Source organism: Volvox carteri (genome assembly GCF_000143455.1).
Source record: "Volvox carteri f. nagariensis unplaced genomic scaffold VOLCAscaffold_1, whole genome shotgun sequence".
NCBI lineage: Eukaryota > Viridiplantae > Chlorophyta > Chlorophyceae > Chlamydomonadales > Volvocaceae > Volvox > Volvox carteri.
The window spans coordinates 2659800-2677705 of NW_003307545.1; the positions used below are offsets into that span (position 1 = coordinate 2659800).

General features: G+C 54.7%; 4 protein-coding genes across 4 annotated transcripts; 2 read left to right on the top strand and 2 right to left on the bottom strand.

Annotated features, from left to right (window-relative positions):
- The first annotated feature begins 193 nt into the window (after nt 1–193).
- On the top strand, nt 194–3038 carry sdh2 (iron-sulfur subunit of mitochondrial succinate dehydrogenase). The gene is made up of 5 exons (XM_002945734.1): nt 194–590; nt 721–930; nt 1596–1748; nt 2267–2381; nt 2741–3038. The coding sequence occupies exons 1-5, from the start codon at nt 259–261 to the stop codon at nt 2804–2806; spliced, it is 876 nt and encodes a 291-aa protein (XP_002945780.1). The 5' UTR covers nt 194–258; the 3' UTR covers nt 2807–3038.
- A 3909-nt stretch (nt 3039–6947) lies between these two features.
- VOLCADRAFT_54927 (uncharacterized protein) lies at nt 6948–13025 on the bottom strand (the record flags this gene model as incomplete). Its single annotated transcript, XM_002946084.1, has 12 exons — nt 6948–7235; nt 7683–7742; nt 8358–8509; nt 9214–9314; nt 9577–9668; nt 9863–10010; nt 10249–10373; nt 10945–11041; nt 11311–11454; nt 12032–12120; nt 12602–12705; nt 12995–13025. Coding segments are annotated over 12 exons (1431 nt in total), but the record flags the coding sequence as incomplete, so codon positions are not given.
- A 1152-nt stretch (nt 13026–14177) lies between these two features.
- prps15 (uncharacterized protein) lies at nt 14178–15959 on the bottom strand. The gene is made up of 4 exons (XM_002946085.1): nt 15869–15959; nt 15691–15763; nt 15373–15603; nt 14178–14919 (listed from the first exon to the last, which is right to left on the bottom strand). The coding sequence occupies exons 1-4, from the start codon at nt 15888–15890 to the stop codon at nt 14820–14822; spliced, it is 426 nt and encodes a 141-aa protein (XP_002946131.1). The 5' UTR covers nt 15891–15959; the 3' UTR covers nt 14178–14819.
- A 118-nt stretch (nt 15960–16077) lies between these two features.
- On the top strand, nt 16078–17793 carry prpl13 (plastid/chloroplast ribosomal protein L13). The gene is made up of 5 exons (XM_002945735.1): nt 16078–16228; nt 16347–16431; nt 16576–16723; nt 16813–16987; nt 17196–17793. Exons 1-5 carry the CDS (start codon nt 16166–16168, stop codon nt 17403–17405), a joined length of 681 nt encoding a protein of 226 aa, XP_002945781.1. The 5' UTR covers nt 16078–16165; the 3' UTR covers nt 17406–17793.
- Nucleotides 17794–17906: the final 113 nt, after the last annotated feature.

Below are 17906 nucleotides of genomic sequence, written 5' to 3' on the forward strand. Positions count from 1 at the left end.
TCTCGCGGCTGCACCACCGGATTGACAACTCTGACCGAAACTCAAAGTACGAATAACCTTATTACCTGAGTTTCATGTATTTTTAATGCAAGGCGACCGTTATTGGCGTCGTGTACGGCTGTCGTGGCGGAAATGTCGCCTCACTCGCTCATCGCAATTACGTCTGTTCGTTTCTAAAATATACTTTGCTTTAGCAACTTTGGGTATTCTGCGGCAATATTCGGTGTAACATTAGACTGTTTCCCGACACTGTACACAATGCTGCCGGTGTTGCTTGGTGCTACACGCCGGGGGGCTCAGCTGCAGCAGACGGGCATCCTCTCCGCGCTCTTCAGCACCACCAGCGGAAGCCTGAACTCTGCGGCCGCTGCAACTGCTGCGAGTCAACAACCGGCGGCAAAGGCTCCACTGTCGAAGCCACCGCTCTACAAAGAATTCCAAATTTACCGCTGGAATCCGAACGGCGATGAAAAGCCAAAGTATGTTTCATACCAGGTTGACATCAACAACTGCGGGCCAATGATGCTGGATGTGCTCCTTAAAATTAAGGATGAACAGGACCAGACCCTATCCTTGCGGCGGTCTTGTCGGTAAGCGCTTGTGTGATTAAGACAGACGTAAAATGTCATAATGCCATGGATAGATGCATTCAGTTGTTTTCCGACATCCAAAAGCGGCAACAGAATGAGCTGACGTTGAAACGGCCAACTCGTGACGCAGGGAGGGTATCTGCGGCTCTTGTGCTATGAACATCGACGGTACCAACACGCTTGCGTGCCTTTGTAAGGTCAACCGAGACCCGGGGCACGTGGGCAAGGTCGCTCCCCTGCCGCACATGTTCGTGGTGAAGGACTTAGTGGTGGACATGTCAAACTTTTACGCGCAGTACAAGTCAATTAAGCCCTACTTGCAAAAGAAAGAAGCATCAAGGTGAGGCAGTGGCTTGCTGCTATCACAGCCACCCTGCATCTTGTCAGGGTTTACCTCGTTTATTTCCGGGCATCCACGTCAAGCGTGAACACTCGTCTGCCAGTGCCTGGGAAGTGGGAGCCTAAGTACTCCCATCTTCGCTGGGTAGGATGACTCACGCTGAATGGGGGCCATGTTACGGTGCTTGTTACGGTGCGCCGGGCGACAGGCCGCCATTCATCAATCCACGTCGTGACCTGCGTAAACCTGCGAACTGGCTGAACTAAAAACTGGGTTAAGCGCCCCTAGCTATTTGCCTATTCCGACACTGTAGAAACCTGCTGGGGCCACCTGAGTGGGGGAATGCTTGATCACACCAAATTACCTATACACCAGAGGGTTTGAGAGTTGGGAACCCAGGGCGACCCAGATGGGCCCAGATTAAGATAAACTTCCGAGGTGAAGTCCCGGGGCCCTATAACCACAACGCCCTTGCTCCTGCCCAGCTGCATGCCCGTGGTTAAGCGGTGCACGCGACCCACATCCCCAATCTCCGTCCCACGCCCCTCTACACCTTCGCTACTGCTCTGTCATATGGCTTATCCGTGCTTGTCCTGTCCCTCCCTCCTTGCCTCCCCTGTCTTGTCGCACGCCGCACGTTCTGGTCTGCCGTACCCGCCCCGCAGCGGCAAGGAGTGGTACCAGTCGAAGGAGAGCCGCGCAAAGCTGGACGGCATGTACGAGTGCATCCTGTGCGCCTGCTGCTCAACATCCTGCCCGTCCTATTGGTGGAACAGCGACAAGTACCTGGGGCCCGCTGTGTTGCTGGCGGCGTACAGGTGCGGTGGGTCCTCCCTCGCACGGGCTCCCTCTCAACCTGAGGGGGGGGGCCTTCTGATGTCCCCCTCTGGTGTTACCGCCGTGAGCCGTTGTAGCAGCTACGGTGTTTGAAACGCGACAGCGGTCCAATTCACAAAATGATAGTTTTGCCATGATGATTGCGAACCGCTGTGTTGACCGGCGTGGCAACGTGACTGGCCAGGCTCGCACTTCAGCGGGTGTCAGCGGGGTCCGGGGCTCAGGGTGGATGCGGGTTGCTCCAGAGCCTGGGTCTGGGTTTTTAGGGTTTTAGGGCTTGGAGCTGCTTTTGAAACACCGCGGCTGGGGCGTGACAGACATCACCGGCTCTTCTCGTTCTCAGCTTCAATCCCACAAATTCATGCTAACAGCTTTGCTTAATTATCACACGACGGCCGCATTAGTGATCGTGGTTGAGTCACAAGCTTGGGATATTAGATTTGTGTCTTTTGCCCTCCACGCACGCACCCACCCATCCATCCATTCGTCTGGTACAAAGGTGGATCATTGACAGCCGTGACGACTACACGGCGGAGCGCATGGCCCAGCTGGATGATGCGTACAAGCTGTACCGCTGCAAGACCATTATGAACTGCGCCACCGTGTGCCCTAAGGTACGCGGAAATGCGTGGGTGATGGGTTATTACGAAATGTACGAGATTAGCTCTCATTCCGAAGAATTTATACGAAATGCGGCTTGGGAGAGCTGGGCTTAGAGACGGTTCAAAATTTTTCCCTGACTCCGAGCGCCTTGGCCGCCGGGGCTCTGCTGGAGATGCCCTTTCCATTAGTGTTACCCAAATGTGCACTATGTTCTCACCCGAGTGATCCATCAGTCTGCCAGTTGCTTTCCCAGAGTGTCATGTCTCGGATCTTCTCATCGATGTAGGGTATGAAGGGTACCTTGTCCCGACCCGATCCGGCGTGACCCACATCACCAATTATGCTCGCAATCGTTGGCTACTCCGTGCAGGGCCTCAACCCAGGCAAGGCCATTGCCAAGCTCAAGCAGACCATGCACAAGGGCCAGCCCGTGTAGGGAGAGTGGACGAACACGTATCCCCCCTCCGGTCACTTGACTGCTGCCGCTAAGGCAACGGATTTGAGTGGCGCCTCATATCGTCCCCGCACCTTTAAAATCACAGCGCCGGCCATTGATGACTCGGGTTTCAAATAGGCTGTGCAGGCATTATCGAGGGCTCTTTCGGCACCTGGCGTCCGGGGCTAGTTGCGCGTGTAGCGCCGGCCCACTCTCCCACGGGCCCCATTAGAAATAAAGGGTTATACAGCGCAGTTATACCGATTGGATGTGGAACAGAGCAGCACGGCGCTATCGTCGGCTGTTTACTCGGGTTTCAGGCGCTGTTGGCGCCTGTTGCTGGCACTGCGGTTGCTGCTGCTGTCTTGTGTGCGACGGCTGACCTCTCATTACGTTCACCCGGCGGTCAGATGCCCCACGTTCTGGTCCGAGGTGGCGGAAAGCTTATGTGTTTGTGTGTGTGTGAGTGAGAGTAGGACAGGCAGGTAAGCACTGAGGCAACGCCTTCTTAAGCTGTAGAGTGGAGTATGTATGGATTTGTTTTCCGGCGGTTGTCCCTCTTGAACTGAGAGCAGACAACATGTTCGTATGCGTGCCCTGTGACACTGACTCATGATTAACTCAATCCTGATGAACAGGCACGTAGTTATCCAGTCAAACAGAGTGTTTGTGCCATGTATGCTGATACATGGCTTGCTGGTCGGACAAGGATATTTAGCACACATGTGTTATGTACCCGTGTCGGGGGCCAGTTGGGTGACGCAGGGTTCGACAAGTATAGCCGTTTTGCGCACATGTCCCTTCATCCTAAGGATCCGTTCACAGGCAGCGGCGCTGCTGTTGTATCGCAAGCTCCCGTCTTTTATGAATATTGCACTGCTCTTGCAACTGTTCGCTTGGTGAACATCATCCAGCCAGGCACATGTAAGTAAAGTAAATTGGGGTTTGGTGATAGATGGCAATGCTGAGACTGCTAGTTGATGGCTGGCCGCCACTGGGTACTGGTGGGACCTCCGCTTCGCCGGGTTTGGACAACTAACACTACTGAATACTATAATATTTCCCGGCACGAAAACATTCGCTGCAAAACCTGGACCCACTATCCGTCATGATGAGAGATTAAGAAGTAACTTTGGACGCCGCATGTTACGAATTGTGCGGACGAGACGGGGTAGCAGGAGCCCTTTAGCAGCGCTCCGAGCAGCATGGAGAAACATTACTATCTCTATAGCTTTTTAAAAAGTCAGACGCCCACGACGCAGAGCGTTGCATGCCCAGACACGCCGCTAGGGTGTCCCGTGAGTGACGCGTGAAAATAAGAGGGTCATCGGGAAGATGATGATCTATCCAGCCCCTCTTCCAATTATATGCAGCCCCTCTTCCCTACCATAATGATAGCAATTAATTGAACAGCAAAGCCTGTTCACTAAGTGTAACGGGCCTGAATCAATCACTATTTTGCTATAAGTATAATGCGCACCCTTAAACAATGCAGAAAATAAACGTTCCGCGTATCATAAGCAAGGCATGCAGCCAAGGCGTCCATTCCCACGGCCGCATGTTCCGTCCATGAAGCGGTTATATCCAGCGCCCATTGCCTAATCAGACACTGCATTACGTGGCCGCTTTATCGTGTGCCCACTGCTGTCTTTCAACTTACGACATCTCCATCGACATCACTTCGTTCCCGCAAAGGAACCACTCTTTAAAAAGCCCCGAGGCGAGCGCTCCTCCACACACCCACCACAACCGCCTTGGCGGGTCTGCCAACGGATCCAGACTCCAGCGAAGAAGATAAAGAACCCATGTAGGAAGTTGCCAGCCCTACGTCGCCAAAAATCAATCTCAATGGATACGAAAGAATATATACGGGAAAGAGGAACACACACCTTCAAGTACGCGAGCAACTCACACGGTGCCTGAGCAAAAATGCCATAACGTCAGACGCTGACGTTTTCACGTCCCAGCCGAGGCGTATAACCACGCGTTAGGCGCAGATGCCCTGCCGCCTTATTGATCGCGACCTAGAGACCTGGGACGCTACAGGTGGTGACACTGATACCGCCGACACGGACCTAAGGACGTGGTCGATTCCGCCAACACAACGCTGGGCCTACGCCCTTCAGATGCCCAAACCCATCCGTTCCCCAACGGACTAACATACCCTTCACAATCAGTCGCGCATTTCCCCTTTTATCCCCTTTAGGAGGAAGAAGAAGACGTCATCCCCCATGCACATCTGGTCCCAGAATGAGGATGTTCACACATACAGACCAAAATTTCGAAAGGTGGTTTGCGCACCGGTATCCACGTACATGCATTATTATGCCCAATTTCTTGAGTGTATGCATGCTTACTTCAGTAAGAGGTAGGGTGGACGCAGCACCCAATAGTTCTCGTGCGATACCCCGGCATAGTAGCCCTACCCGAGATTTAGCAACGTTTGCAGCGGCACAGCAGTACCCTTGACTGTAATTTTCTGACCTGGGCGCACCAGCATATCTAAGCAGTCCCATTCCCAGGTTGCCGGTTTGCTGTAGTCTCCTTTGGAGTAACGGCGGATGCTGAGGTACGTTTCCCCGTCCACGGGTATTCGCTCGGAATTGCAGAAAGCGTCCGGCTCCGGTGGGTCTACCACCATGCTGCAGGTCGTGTTACTATTTAATTCAGTCATGACGATATCCAATGCAATTGTAAAGCCGCCACTTGAATTGAAGCCGGCAAGCAGTCCACCGCGCTGAAGTCGCCTCTTCGGAGCCGAGCGCGTATAGACCAGAATGGGTCCTCCGGTAAGATTCTTAACGAAGATGCACCCTAAATTTCTCAACCTGGTGATGAAGTTTACGCTCGACACTGATGTGGCCCTTGTAAAAGCCTGAACGGGACAGCGGGAGCGCTCCTAGGAACAATCTAAAGAAAGAGCACGAGATCAACAAGCAAAGGAATATTGGTACTCGCCTCTTCGTCATCAGATAGAGAAGGTTCTGCAATTGCGATGTCACCGGCAACAAGCTCGTCTGAGGTCATTTGTATAGATTTCACAGGGATAAGCAGTATACCTGCTTATAGAGCTTGGAGGGACTTGGGTTGGTTCGTCAACCTCTAGCTGCTGTGTCATTACCGTACTTTTTACGGTCGGACGGTAGCCCCTTTTTTGTCGTGCTGAAGCTGCACGGAGGCAGAAAGCTTAACATCTTACACCGCAGGGGCAGGAAGACCGTTTCATGATAATGGGGTTTCGGGTTTATGATAACAGGGTTTTGCAAAAGCTGTGTTCCGAGGAGAAGAACCTGTCTGCGCTTCACAGCATCCGGCGCGATATCTGCCAACCAAGCAACCCCATACGACAGCGTACCCTAAGAGATCGACAATATACCGGACCTGCACCGTGCAATCACAAACAGGAAAAAAGCCCTAGGAACTCACCGAACTGACACAACCGTCCTCGAGAAGCCTCAATATTGATCACCAGCACAGCCGACATCCATAAAGCATCATCCAGCACTCCTGCTTTGCAAGAGCATATAGAGCATATACCATGACAGCGCGCACTGACAGCAAAGGGCAGGTGGCAAGCGCACTTCCGTTGGCCCCCTTTGAGCAAACATTTCAGCAAAGCCAAGCGCCACATACACTACATGCCATCGCGCCGGCCCAGGCCGGCCTATGTACTCATCTGCACATCTTTGCAAACGAATACCCGCCTCCATATCCCACTATCACACCGTCCACTCGCAATCCGATCAAAAGCATCACCCCTCTTCCATCTGCCTATACGAGCTGCCCACTGCCGGATGTTCAACAACTCATCACACGCCAGCCGCTCCGGAGACTGCAAGAAGGATGCAAACAGCCTCCGAGGCCCCCGTTTCTTCATGTTTAGCACGACCGAATCCAAAATCTGCCGAATCAGAGCCCAGCCGATATGCAGGTTATCCCTTCAAGCTCGCGTAGCTGGGCGCCTTCTATCCAGATAATAGCCGACAACGATAGCACAACAGATATGCTCTGCATGTAAGCGCTCTTTCGATCCTGAGACAACCAATATACAGTACGGCAGAAGTACGGGAACGAACGATTCAAACCCTAAGTCCCTACAGAAACACAAGGTGCCAACATACCAGACTTACGTACGCGCGCGCTAGAGCTTATAATCCATACCGCTGCCGTACTCCCACGCGTCTAGTAGCCGATTCAGGGCGAACCTTTCACGCGGCGTCAGGACTGCGGCCCCTGACACCGCCGTACGCAGGTCCGCCATCGAAGCCGCGCCGTGAAGGGCGGTGTAGGCAGCCAGGTTGGCCATGTGACTCAGCCACTCCAGAAGCGGCGCAGGGCCCACGTGGCGTATGAGGCTGGGGATGGAGGCCGGGTCGGTTAGAATCTGAGCGGCCATGGTGCGCATCATTGGACCGAATTGAACGACGTCCTACAAGGGGGTCGGCGGGGGACGGGGGAGGGGTGACGGGAGGGGTCAGTGGACAATAACATATTTGACAAGATGAGCTGCTGGCTGTGGGTTTGAAACGTATTGTCATGCAACATCATGCAACATCATTCAGGCAATAACGGAAAGGCAAGCGGCCGTGCCATCGCTCCTTGCCATCGCTGCCCATTGAGAGGACACAGCTCGGCAGGCAGGTAGGTAAGCAGGTAAGCAGGTAGGCAGGTAGGCAGGGTTCTAGGCAAGCAAGTTCACCAATGACCTCACCACGCGTACCGTTGGTGCTCAAGGCCATAACGCAGGAGGACCGGGAGGAGGAGGGGGCGAGGGCCCTCACCGTCCCCACCCCGACCCACCCCGACCCGCCTAGCACAATACAGGCGGTTATCACACATGTACACACATACACACGCACGCTTGCGCATGTCATACCTGCAGAAAGGGCTTCATGACGGGATCGCCCAATCGCTCCATGGCCTTGAAGTTACCCGCCTATTAGTACAGCGACAGCGCGTGGGGGCCGCCAGGTTACACATACATACATACATACATACACACACATGCGCCATGCTCGCCCCCACCTCCTCGCGGGTCAAATCATTTACACACAAACTCACACACACACACACACACACGTACACAGACACGCTGCTCAGATTAATCAAAACAACACAAAGCACTGCTTAGTTTCCCGTGGCGATGTGCAAGCAATCCGCGATATAAGGTGGCTGGTGGAGTGAGTGGTTTACTTTCCGCACTTCCCTTCGATCAATTGGTTGCATTAGGCGCTACGAGTTGCTAGACCTGGATGGATGTCTTGACAGCATGTGCGTGTCTGTCTACTCAGGACACCAACAAACACATTACAGCTTCGCCCTAGTTCATCACCCGTCATCACCCGTCATCTGCATGTCCTTCAACCCTCGTGCCCCCCTTATAGCCTCTTTAACCCCACCTAGTCCATCACGCACTTAATGGCGCTAACCCCACCCACCACCACGCAGTCCTCCACTCGCACACGACAGCAAGAGAAGGATCCCATCCCCCGCACGAGTACATCCACCGTGAGACACACGACATACGACTCTTATCTGTCCCCACACGCACCAGCATGCGGTTGATGAGGTCGGGCGGCGGCTGCTCGCCCCTACGCACGCTCATCGCCTTTTGCATCATCCAGCTACTCGAGAGCCCAGGGTTGTAGGATTGCACGAGGGACAGGGAGCCACGGTCCAGAGCATCTGCCTCAACCGCCTCGGCTGCACACATAATAATAGCGCATGTAGACACCAATGCAGGTATATATATAAATACATATATGAATATATATACATACATATATACCACCATGACCGGTGGCCGCGCAGGCACGCAGCTGGGTTCTTTTGTTTGTATGGACGAATCTTGTTGCGGTGCATTCGAAGATTAAGAAGTCGCGGGTGCTTTGTGCACGGGTTGGTTCTCGTAGCAGTGTTCGACACCCCAGTGCGGTGCGGTGTGGTGGGGTGGGGTGGGGAAGCCAATCAAGAGGTCAGCAATGGTCCACCCACCCACCCAGGGGGGTGGTCAGCAAGGCAGTTCAAAAGAGGCCCTGTCCGGCTAGGCGACATGTGAGATGACGATGACGCGCATGATACGCAGGGTGTATAATCCCTACAAGGCGATGGCGGTGTCCCGTACCAGATGGCGGTGGCGGTGGCGATGGCGGTGGCGGTGGCGGTGGCGGTGGCGGTGGCGGTGGCGCGCAAGGAGGCCTCTCTCACACAGTGTTGGTGTTGGTGTTGCGTGGTGGGGTTCGGTCGCCCAGAATGAGTTTCAGCGCTGGTAGGACCAACACATCAAAACACACAGACACAACAAGCTACACAACCCGGTATGTATACACACGACTTTCCCCCCCCTCGTATTCCTGGAGGGAAGCGGCTCTCACTCACTCACTCACTCACTCAGGGCGAGAACTCACTCAGCGCGGCAGTTAATCGGGCCAGGTGACGTGTCAACGCTCCGAAACCACCAAACGACAGTGGCGATTGCAGCCCACTGGCATCACCAATTTGAATTACCCTGCGAGATATTCAGCCGGCCAGTCGGTGAGTCGGTGAGTCGGTCGGCCAGTCGGTCGGGCCGTGAAGCCGTCAGGAAGGGAGGGGAGGCCAGCAGCGAACAAAACGTACATACGTTGAAGCGGATACAGAGTGTGAGAGCTAACCCTGCATAGTCGGCTAACATACCATTGTGCCCGCCACGCACCACGCAGCAGCAGCTGCTGCTTCAAGTCCTGCAGCACAACCCACATGCCTACCTACCTACCTACCTACCTACCTACCTGTCGTACGCTGGCCTCAAAGGCGTATCCTTGAAGGTTGGGAACATGCCAAAGAGCACCCGCTTGAAAGTGATGTCCTCCAGCCGTACGCCCTGTACGGCGCCAAAGAATCGGAGATCGGGAACGGCAGTAGTTGGCATTTGGCGGTTGGTTTCGGAGTCAGTCAGAGTCCCGAGTCAATAAGATTGGGACCCCATGCGCTGGTACCGTCAGGACTTGCACCTCCAGTCGGGCCAGCTAACCCAGTACCGGCGTCCCCCCCTCCCCTCCCCTCCCCTCCCCTCACCTGGTACTGCGGCATGAGGCGCCAGTAGTCCTCCATCATGGCAGCCAGGGGCGGCCGGTAGTCGTCCGCGGTGAGGTAGGTGAACATGTAAGTGGTGCGGTCGGTCGGGCCCGACGCCGCCGGAAAGGCCTCCCAGAAGTATTGCGCCCTGGACAGGGGTGGAGTGAAGTGGAGTGGAGTGGAGTTGCTGAATTAAGTCAACACTAAGGGCACAACAAAAGTCTCCCCACCCCCCCGAAAAAATCGACAGCTTCCCACAACATAGCTACATTTTATCTTTTGCCTATATCAACTTATCCACCACCTTATCGAAGGATTCCTAGCAGCTGTAAACACCCCCCCGCGGCAGATGTTTCATTCAGCACTCCACCACTCACAAGTTAAACTTGGCGTCCTCGGGCTGCAACGGCGTGCTGGTTAGGATGACATCCGCGGTGGTGTTGTTGGTGAAGCCGCTGCCCATAGTCCCCACCACCAGACATACGCCGTCCGGCTTGGCACCCCTGCGCACCTGCGGACAGTGCTCAGTGGGAGAGCACAATGGTTTGTGGCGTAGAGCGAAATTGTATATGGCCGCGCCATATCGCAGCAGAGTGATTGAGGGGTCTGGGGTGTACTGTGGTGAGGAGTGCGAGGCTACGTGCCAGTGAGACAGTCACTGCTGCGCGGCCGTAGATCGCAGTTCACGATCATACATCGAGTTGTCCGGGCAGATCCCCCGAATATGAGCGAATAAAGCCACGTACCGTGTGTAATGAATCATGCGTACCTAGGTTCGGTTAATTAGGCAACCAGGTAGGCAGCTGCGAGACAGATATCGTCGCGGTAATCGGACCAGGCAATGAACCGACGTGCGAGTGCGTGTGAGGAGAAAGGCAGGCTTGACCTGCATCGCCCCGCCAGAGCCCCTTCAAGGTCCCATCAATATGCGGTACCACAGCGCGATGCCGGGAAGCGCCCGTAGAAACGGACGGACGTAAAAACGACAGTGCGGCGGCTCAGTGATTCGTGTTCGTGGGACCCACGTGGGTGCAAACGGATCGCGGCGGATACGGCTCCTTCTCTCCCCCCCGCATACGCACCTGTCGTACAATCGGGCTGAAATGACCCATGCAGTCGACCACGAGACGCGCTGTGACGGTGGCGGCGGCTGGCGACCCGTCGTCGTCGTCGTCGCGCCTCGTGGAGAGGCTGCAGCCGTTACGGTGCACCTGAATGCCTGCCGGGAGCGGACGGGAGGGCAGGCCGCCGGCACTTAGTTGGTTTACACAAGTCATTGTACAGCAATTATGTAATATATTAGCTGCCTGGGATCCGGCAATCATTAATATTGTATGATGTGTGAAACTACTTGAGGTGCTCACTGGCAAGGACATGAAAGACTCCCTCACACCCGCATCCTGCAAAAATAAACAAACATGCCCAGCCAAGATAGGGGATATACACACCGGGCGGCCACACCTTCGAGTGCCGTACGCTCCAGAACCACGCCGCCTTGCTCCTCCAACTTTCGGCGCATAAGGCCCACCAGCGCGTTGGGGCTCACTCCCAGGTTGAGGATGTCGCGCGTCCAAACTTCACTCAGGCCGCTTCTGTTGCCGCTGCTTCCGCTTCCGTTTCCGCTTCCACCGCCGCGCTCCGGTTCCCAGGCGAACCCCACTCGGACTGGGTTGAACTGCCAAGGAGCGCGCAATGCGGGGGCGTGTGCCGCAAAATGTAATATGCAAGAAAAGAGAGAGAGAGAGAGAGAGAGAGAGAGGGAGGGAGGGGGAGGGAGAGGGAGGGGGAAGGAGAGAGAGAGAGGGGGAAGGAGAGAGAGAGAGGGAGGGAGGGAGAGAGGGAGGGAGAGAGACAGAGGGAGAGAGAGAAAAAAAGATATCAATGGAAAGGCAGTGGGAGCCATGTTTTCCAAACAGCGTTACGCGGAAAAGCACTATACATATCCGCTAGTATTTGTAGCCCTAATATATGTGTGTCTGCGTGCGAGGAAGATAAACATACTCGATTGCGTTGCCCAGAGAGATGTGACGATGGCCAAAGAACAGGAAAAAAATAAAAGCAAGCCGATGGGAATGCTGGGGCGCTCAGACAGGGAGACTCCCGGGGTCAGTACCTGGCAGCAGCCGTCACCAGAATGCGTTAACGGCCAAGGCCTCTTCAATGCCGTACATACTGCACAACTTCCGTACCTCAATTGCGACGCAGGCTTCCAGCTCCTCACGCGTCGCCACACCAACGCTCTCCAACTCCAGGAGCTCCTGTAATAGAGGTTGAGGGGTTGCCCAGACAAACACCACCAGTACGGCCACCATCACCACCAGTACGGCCACCAGCGGGGGCCATTAGCCGGGGTTCGTATCCGTAGGTTGAGGGCAGTTGTTCCCCATCAGTACCTAGATACCTGGTTTCGCTTCCACCCTTGTTAGCTTGCCAACCTGCACGCAGAGCCGACCTACATACATACGTCTGTACATCCCGCCGGCCATTTGGCCCCTGGTCCCTCCGTTTCCTCCATTCGGCCTCCCCTTTTTATCCCCCGGACTGGTTGGCTGCCTGACCGACGGGTGTCCTTCTTTTCTGCTCCCAGACGTCCATTGGCCGCAGGTACACAGCCCCCGAGCCGGCTTCCCTGCTATAAAGCTACGCAAGTACCGCACCGCTTAAGCTGTGCACGTCTGCAGGGGCTAGGTGATTCACAGACTGTGCACAGCCTAGCTGCCGGCGAGCGCGTCCGCGCACCTTCCTGCTGATGTTCCATTCCTGTGCTCGGCCTCGTAACGGCCCCCGCTCCAGAACCGCCACTCGGAGGCCTCGGAGAGCCAGAGCGGCAGCGGCGAAGATGCCTGCGTTGCGTGGCAAGCGTTGCAGTATTGCAGGCATTTAAACCGCAGATGTAGGCAGCAAGTTGGAGTTGGGCACATGGACGCAGTTGGACACATGGACACGCACTTGCAGGCCATGGGCTGCGTACGGACGAGGCAAACCTCGTTCTAAGGGCGCTCAACGAAACCTTGTTTGTCAACGAACCGCTTGCGCCAAACTCTCACAACAGTTTGACGTCAAGTTTGTCATAACATCAATTATCGTGGAATCTCTGCACGAATCTCTGCGAGCGACCCACAGGTCACCCACCGAGAGTGCCTCCACACACCACCACGTCGAATTCGGGAGATGTCTGAAGCGGCTCCGAAGACTCGGAAATGAATTTCGGAGCTGCTGGCCCGGAAGGGGTTCCCGTCTGGGGTGGTGGTGGGAGGTGGCCGGTGCGAGGGAGAATTTACCTCGGGCGAGTGGAAGTGCGTGAGGAGCGTCAAAAACTCAGCATTAACGTGCTTCGTGTATACAGCCGCTACGCTGACCGCCGCTACTCCTCCCTCATTTTATAAGTTTGAAAAAACATACGTGCTGACACCGTCGAGAAGAGGATAATGTTTCTGAGATGTAATAGAAGCTATGGGTGGCGCCACAGATGGCGCCAGCGTGCTAGGGTAAGTACGCCTCTCTCACCCGTAGCCGGGCCCATTGCTCCTCCGCTGCAAGGAAAGCGGCATAGGTGGTTCGCCCCCCAGCGCCTTGCGCCTGTGCATCTGCCTCTAACGCATCCACTTGTGCAAAGATGCGTTCCGTGAGAGATGGAGTCTCCGCCAACCCGGCGGCAGTGGATTTGCGCCACACGACGCGTGTGCGTGCAGGGCTATGTCCCTGTGGAAGTTGAGAGCCCGCTCAAAGTCGCTTTAGGAGGATGCGATCATGGTTTAAACCAAGCACTCTTACTGAAAATGCATGGAACGGTCGGATGGCGCGATGCGAAATGTCTCTGCAAGGATAGTGGCCAACTCGTTGAAGCGCTGGTTGCGCTCTTGGAACGAGTAACCCGTAATTCATGAAACAGTACTTAAAAAAATGAGGGAAGGAAAGTTGGCTGAGCTCTGAGCTTGCAGAATCAAATACCAGCGTCGCAATACGCCGCTTGCGAAGTAATATACATAGAAATCAATGTTTAAACCTAATGTCCGTAACGGGATGTATTCTGTTTAGAGTCTCAAATGGCATTAGTAACGGTTGGTGGTTTCAAAGTTTCCGATGTCCCAAGGCACGGGAGATAGATACGCAGCTCGCGAAGCTGAGAGCTCAAAGTCCCTCTGCTGCCCGCGATTACTTATTAACGATGGCAATCGAGGCTCAAGCCTAGTTATTTTCCAATCACCTAACAACAGCTGGGCTTCCTTGTCCTTTGCTTTGCTCATCTCCTTAGAAGATTACCACCACCGGCTATTTGCTTTCATTTCAGGGCAGCAGGCACTTGGAGCCTCAAAGCGACAGGGACGTAAAATAACCTTACAAGACACGTCCGCACCATCATAACCTGCGTCCTGAAATTCCACAGCCGGCAAAGGCGGACGCGTATTCTCCGCATGTAACCTTCGCATTCCCCCTGACTTGCAAAACACGTTAAGAAACCCAAACACCACGGCGCGTGCCGTCCCAACCCCTGGTCCATGCAAAAATGGGGTTTGAGATCAGCAGCACTGCAGCAGACACATCAAGTTCACCGACATAATCCAATCCATGCCTCGCCGGGTGTAGCCGGACACCAGTACGTCGAGGACCCCTACATGCGAGAACAAATATCATCATTACCTCCGCATACGGTGCGACGAGCATGCATGATACGAGGAGCTCGCTAAGGGGGAAAGCTACAGGTCATGACTACGACAACAAGCTCTTGGGTGCGCCTCTCTCCCCGTGTCACTATCTTGTCAGCCAAAACTCGCCAGGGTTCCAAACGAACCGGCTCACAGACGCCAGCCACTCGTCCCAAAGCTTCAGGTAATAACACGTCAAGTAGAGCACGCGTCGTCCGTAAACCTGTGCTATATGTCTGCCCAGTGGCTCAGATTGCTGTTGTCCCAACAACACTGTGAAGGCCCTCCAGGCTTTAGATCCGGAACGTTGCTTACACAGCAGCCTCCTCCTTTTGACGCGCGGCACCGCGAGTGTCGCCGACAACCACTGAGCGGATGCCGAAGTCCTTCACCAGCTTGTCGTACACGGACCTGCACCATACACAGGCCAACACTCTTAAGATAACAGAACCTGATAGACATAAAATCGCATTCAAGATGTACGGATGGACAGATATCGTTGCATCCCAGTGCCAACGCCCGGACGACGAATTTGACCCTCATGCCATCATGCGTTAGGTTTGGATATCGTCGTGGCGTCGTTGCCTAACGCATCAATGCAATCCTGCTGGACTGCGTGACCCTGGGAGCGCCTATGGGAGCGCGCGTGGCTGACGGCTAAGTACAATTATTACCTGGTTGGGGCCCCTCCAGGCCCCCCAACTTTGGCAGCCCCACACGGCAGCCCGATACTCTAGCATTGACGTCCGCAAAGGTTTTCGCTCATACTTCTCGCACTAATTTCCGTAACTTAGCCCCATACGTAGGGACACCCGTCTGAAGACTTAACCAACCGAAGCCGTCCGTGTAACAGTGGTGCCATACCTGTCCTCCTTGTAAAGGTACTGCAGGAGGGACTTGCGCTGGCTGAGAATCGCCTCCAGGCCGCGGCGAGCAGCAAAGTCCTTGCGGTTCTGCGCCAAGTGCTTGCTAATTTGGACGATGCGTGCAGTTAGGCGAGCTACCTGGACCTCTGTAGAGCCAGCGTCCGCATCATGGCGCTTAAAGCCCTCCACCTTGCTCAGGTCTATGTTCTCCTTGTTCTTGAACGAATTGCTGCATGGTAAAAAGATTCAGGCGGCGGTGAGGGCCTCCTAAACAATTTAATTTTCGCTCCAGCAAACCTTATCGCAAGGCTCTCACCATACGGCGAGGCGAACGCGGGTGGGCGCTGCCACACGGACGGGCCGGGCCACAGCAGCCTTGCCGAACACGCCTGCAATGAGGCAGGCGCCAATTAAGCAAGCGTCATGTTTAGGAACAATCAGGCAATTACATGGTTCCTGGGAACCGTGTCTTCGTGGCTACTTAATCTGCTAACCTGACTTGCAAACGAGTGCCATGGCTGAACCCGGTGGAGATTAACCAGGGAGGACACGGCGAAAGAAACTCAACAAGCAGATGCAGCTATGGTACTCAAGAGGAACACCAAATTTTGCGCCTGGACCTAAGAGAACGCCACGCCGTACAATATTTTCGTGGTCGCGCCGCCCATGATTCACCATGCCGAAGCCTTGACTCTGTCCGTATTTGTGGTTAAGCCCTTTGTGCCTGCGCTAAAATTTCAATTCTACGCCTAAATTGATAGGTCGTAGACAGCAAGTGAGGCGAGAGCACCATGGCCCTCACTAGCAAGCTCGCTGGGCAGACCAAGTTCACTTCGCAGAGGCGTGATGCAGTTGTAAGTCTCTAACATGTAACTCATAAGATTAAGGTGTCCTAGGGACTATTTTTTCGGCCGCCTGTGTCAACACTTGTGGGCTCCATTTCCTTCACACGGTGCTTGCTCCCTTGCGCAGCGGGTCGCCTTCCAGGGCGTTCGGGTATCAGCACGTGCGCCAGCCGTATCCCGATCCCGGACCGTGGGTCCGGTTGTTTGCCAGGGTGAGGCAGAAGCTCATGCGGGCGAAGTCTTGCCAGGGCATTGCAGGCTGAAGCAAAGTTAGGCTAGGACTGTTGAGGCTTTCCTAAACAAATTGGGATGGTGTTTGAATGTCAAGGGCTGCTGTTGCGAATACTTATGCGCAGCGGCCACCGAATACAAGGGCGACTTGCTCAACAAGTCCTACTACCCCACTCTTGCCGACACGGCAAATGTGAACAAGCGCTGGTACGTGATTGACGCTGAGGGCCAAACGCTTGGTCGCCTTGCCACGCTTGCGGCGACGTACATTCGGTAAGCTCAATTTCATCGCGTTTGCTTCATATCGTGGCCAGCCGTCTGCTGGATATATCGAAGCTTCAACGGCTGCGTGGGTTCTGCAGGGGCAAGCACCTCCCCACGTACACACCATCTATGGACATGGGCGCGTACGTGATTGTGGTTAATGCCGACAAGGTCGTCGTGTCGGGCAAGAAGGCTTCCCAGAAGACCTATTTCCGCCACGTGACTGGGCGGCCAGGCTCCTACACCGTGGAGACCTTCCAGGAGCTCCAAAAGGTGATTTGGGCTCGGGGGAGGGCGGTGAGGGAAATGAATGCACACAGGGTCGATAGCAGATTAATGCAGGACGGCATGCAAACGTAACTTGCGCGTGTTTCCAGAGTCCCCGTTAACGTTATTGCCGGCAGTCCTGACTGAAGCAGCGTTACAGCCTCACAGCCGCCTTATTTCAATGGGATTGGAACCTTCCCGCCTCACCATGCAGAGGCTGCCTGAGCGCATCGTTGAGCGTGCCGTTAAGGGCATGCTGCCCAAGGGGGCGCTGGGCCGCGACATCCGGCTGCATCTGAAGGTTTACAAGGGTTCTAAGCACGAGCACGAGGCGCAGCAGCCCCAGGACATCACTAAGGAGATCAGCATCAAGCCCAAGAATGGGCCTGGCGCGCAACTCCTTGCTGCGAAGAAGGTGGCCTAACCAGGCAGGAGGTCCAACGGCGCACGAGCGGCGGCATGGCGGCGCAGCTAAGGAGGTGTTCTACGGTCGAGATGTGTCATTGGCGGACTTCAGGCATAGTGGCCGATGGGTAGCTCTTGCATAGGCGAGGCGGAGGCTGGAGATGGAGGATTGTGTACGGTGTATTTGCTACATTAGCATGTAGCTAAATTGGGCAGGCTTATTGTTGGGAACTGGCAGGCCTTTATTTGCCCCCTATCCGATTTTTCCCGCGACGGCTCAAGGCGGGTCAGATACCACGTTTGACATACGGGCTTGGCTGTATGGTGATAGTTGGGGTTAAAAAAACTCGGCTTTTGCTCCAAAGGGCTGTCATGCAAATGTAAAGACGCCAAATATATACAGCAAGTATACAATTCGAGATTTTCAGCATCTTGCTCTTATAACTCGTCAGTAGTACATGCTGTGCAAGATGTTGATAGCTATGCCCTTCAACCATGAGAAAATATGTCATTAACGGTT

Coding starts and splice junctions, on each gene's coding strand:
- sdh2 (XM_002945734.1), top strand. CDS start 259: ATGCTGCCGGTGTTGCTTGGTGCTACACGCCGGGGGGCTCAGCTGCAG. Junction 591..720: donor TCCTTGCGGCGGTCTTGTCG/GTAAGCGCTTGT, acceptor CTCGTGACGCAG/GGAGGGTATCTGCGGCTCTT. Junction 1,749..2,266: donor GTGTTGCTGGCGGCGTACAG/GTGCGGTGGGTC, acceptor TCTGGTACAAAG/GTGGATCATTGACAGCCGTG.
- prps15 (XM_002946085.1), bottom strand. CDS start 15,890: ATGGCACTCGTTTGCAAGTCAG. Junction 15,604..15,690: donor CGCGTTCGCCTCGCCGTATG/GTGAGAGCCTTG, acceptor TTTACCATGCAG/CAATTCGTTCAAGAACAAGG. Junction 14,920..15,372: donor TACCTTTACAAGGAGGACAG/GTATGGCACCAC, acceptor TGTATGGTGCAG/GTCCGTGTACGACAAGCTGG.
- prpl13 (XM_002945735.1), top strand. CDS start 16,166: ATGGCCCTCACTAGCAAGCTCGCTGGGCAGACCAAGTTCACTTCGCAG. Junction 16,229..16,346: donor CGCAGAGGCGTGATGCAGTT/GTAAGTCTCTAA, acceptor TCCCTTGCGCAG/CGGGTCGCCTTCCAGGGCGT. Junction 16,432..16,575: donor GGGTCCGGTTGTTTGCCAGG/GTGAGGCAGAAG, acceptor ACTTATGCGCAG/CGGCCACCGAATACAAGGGC.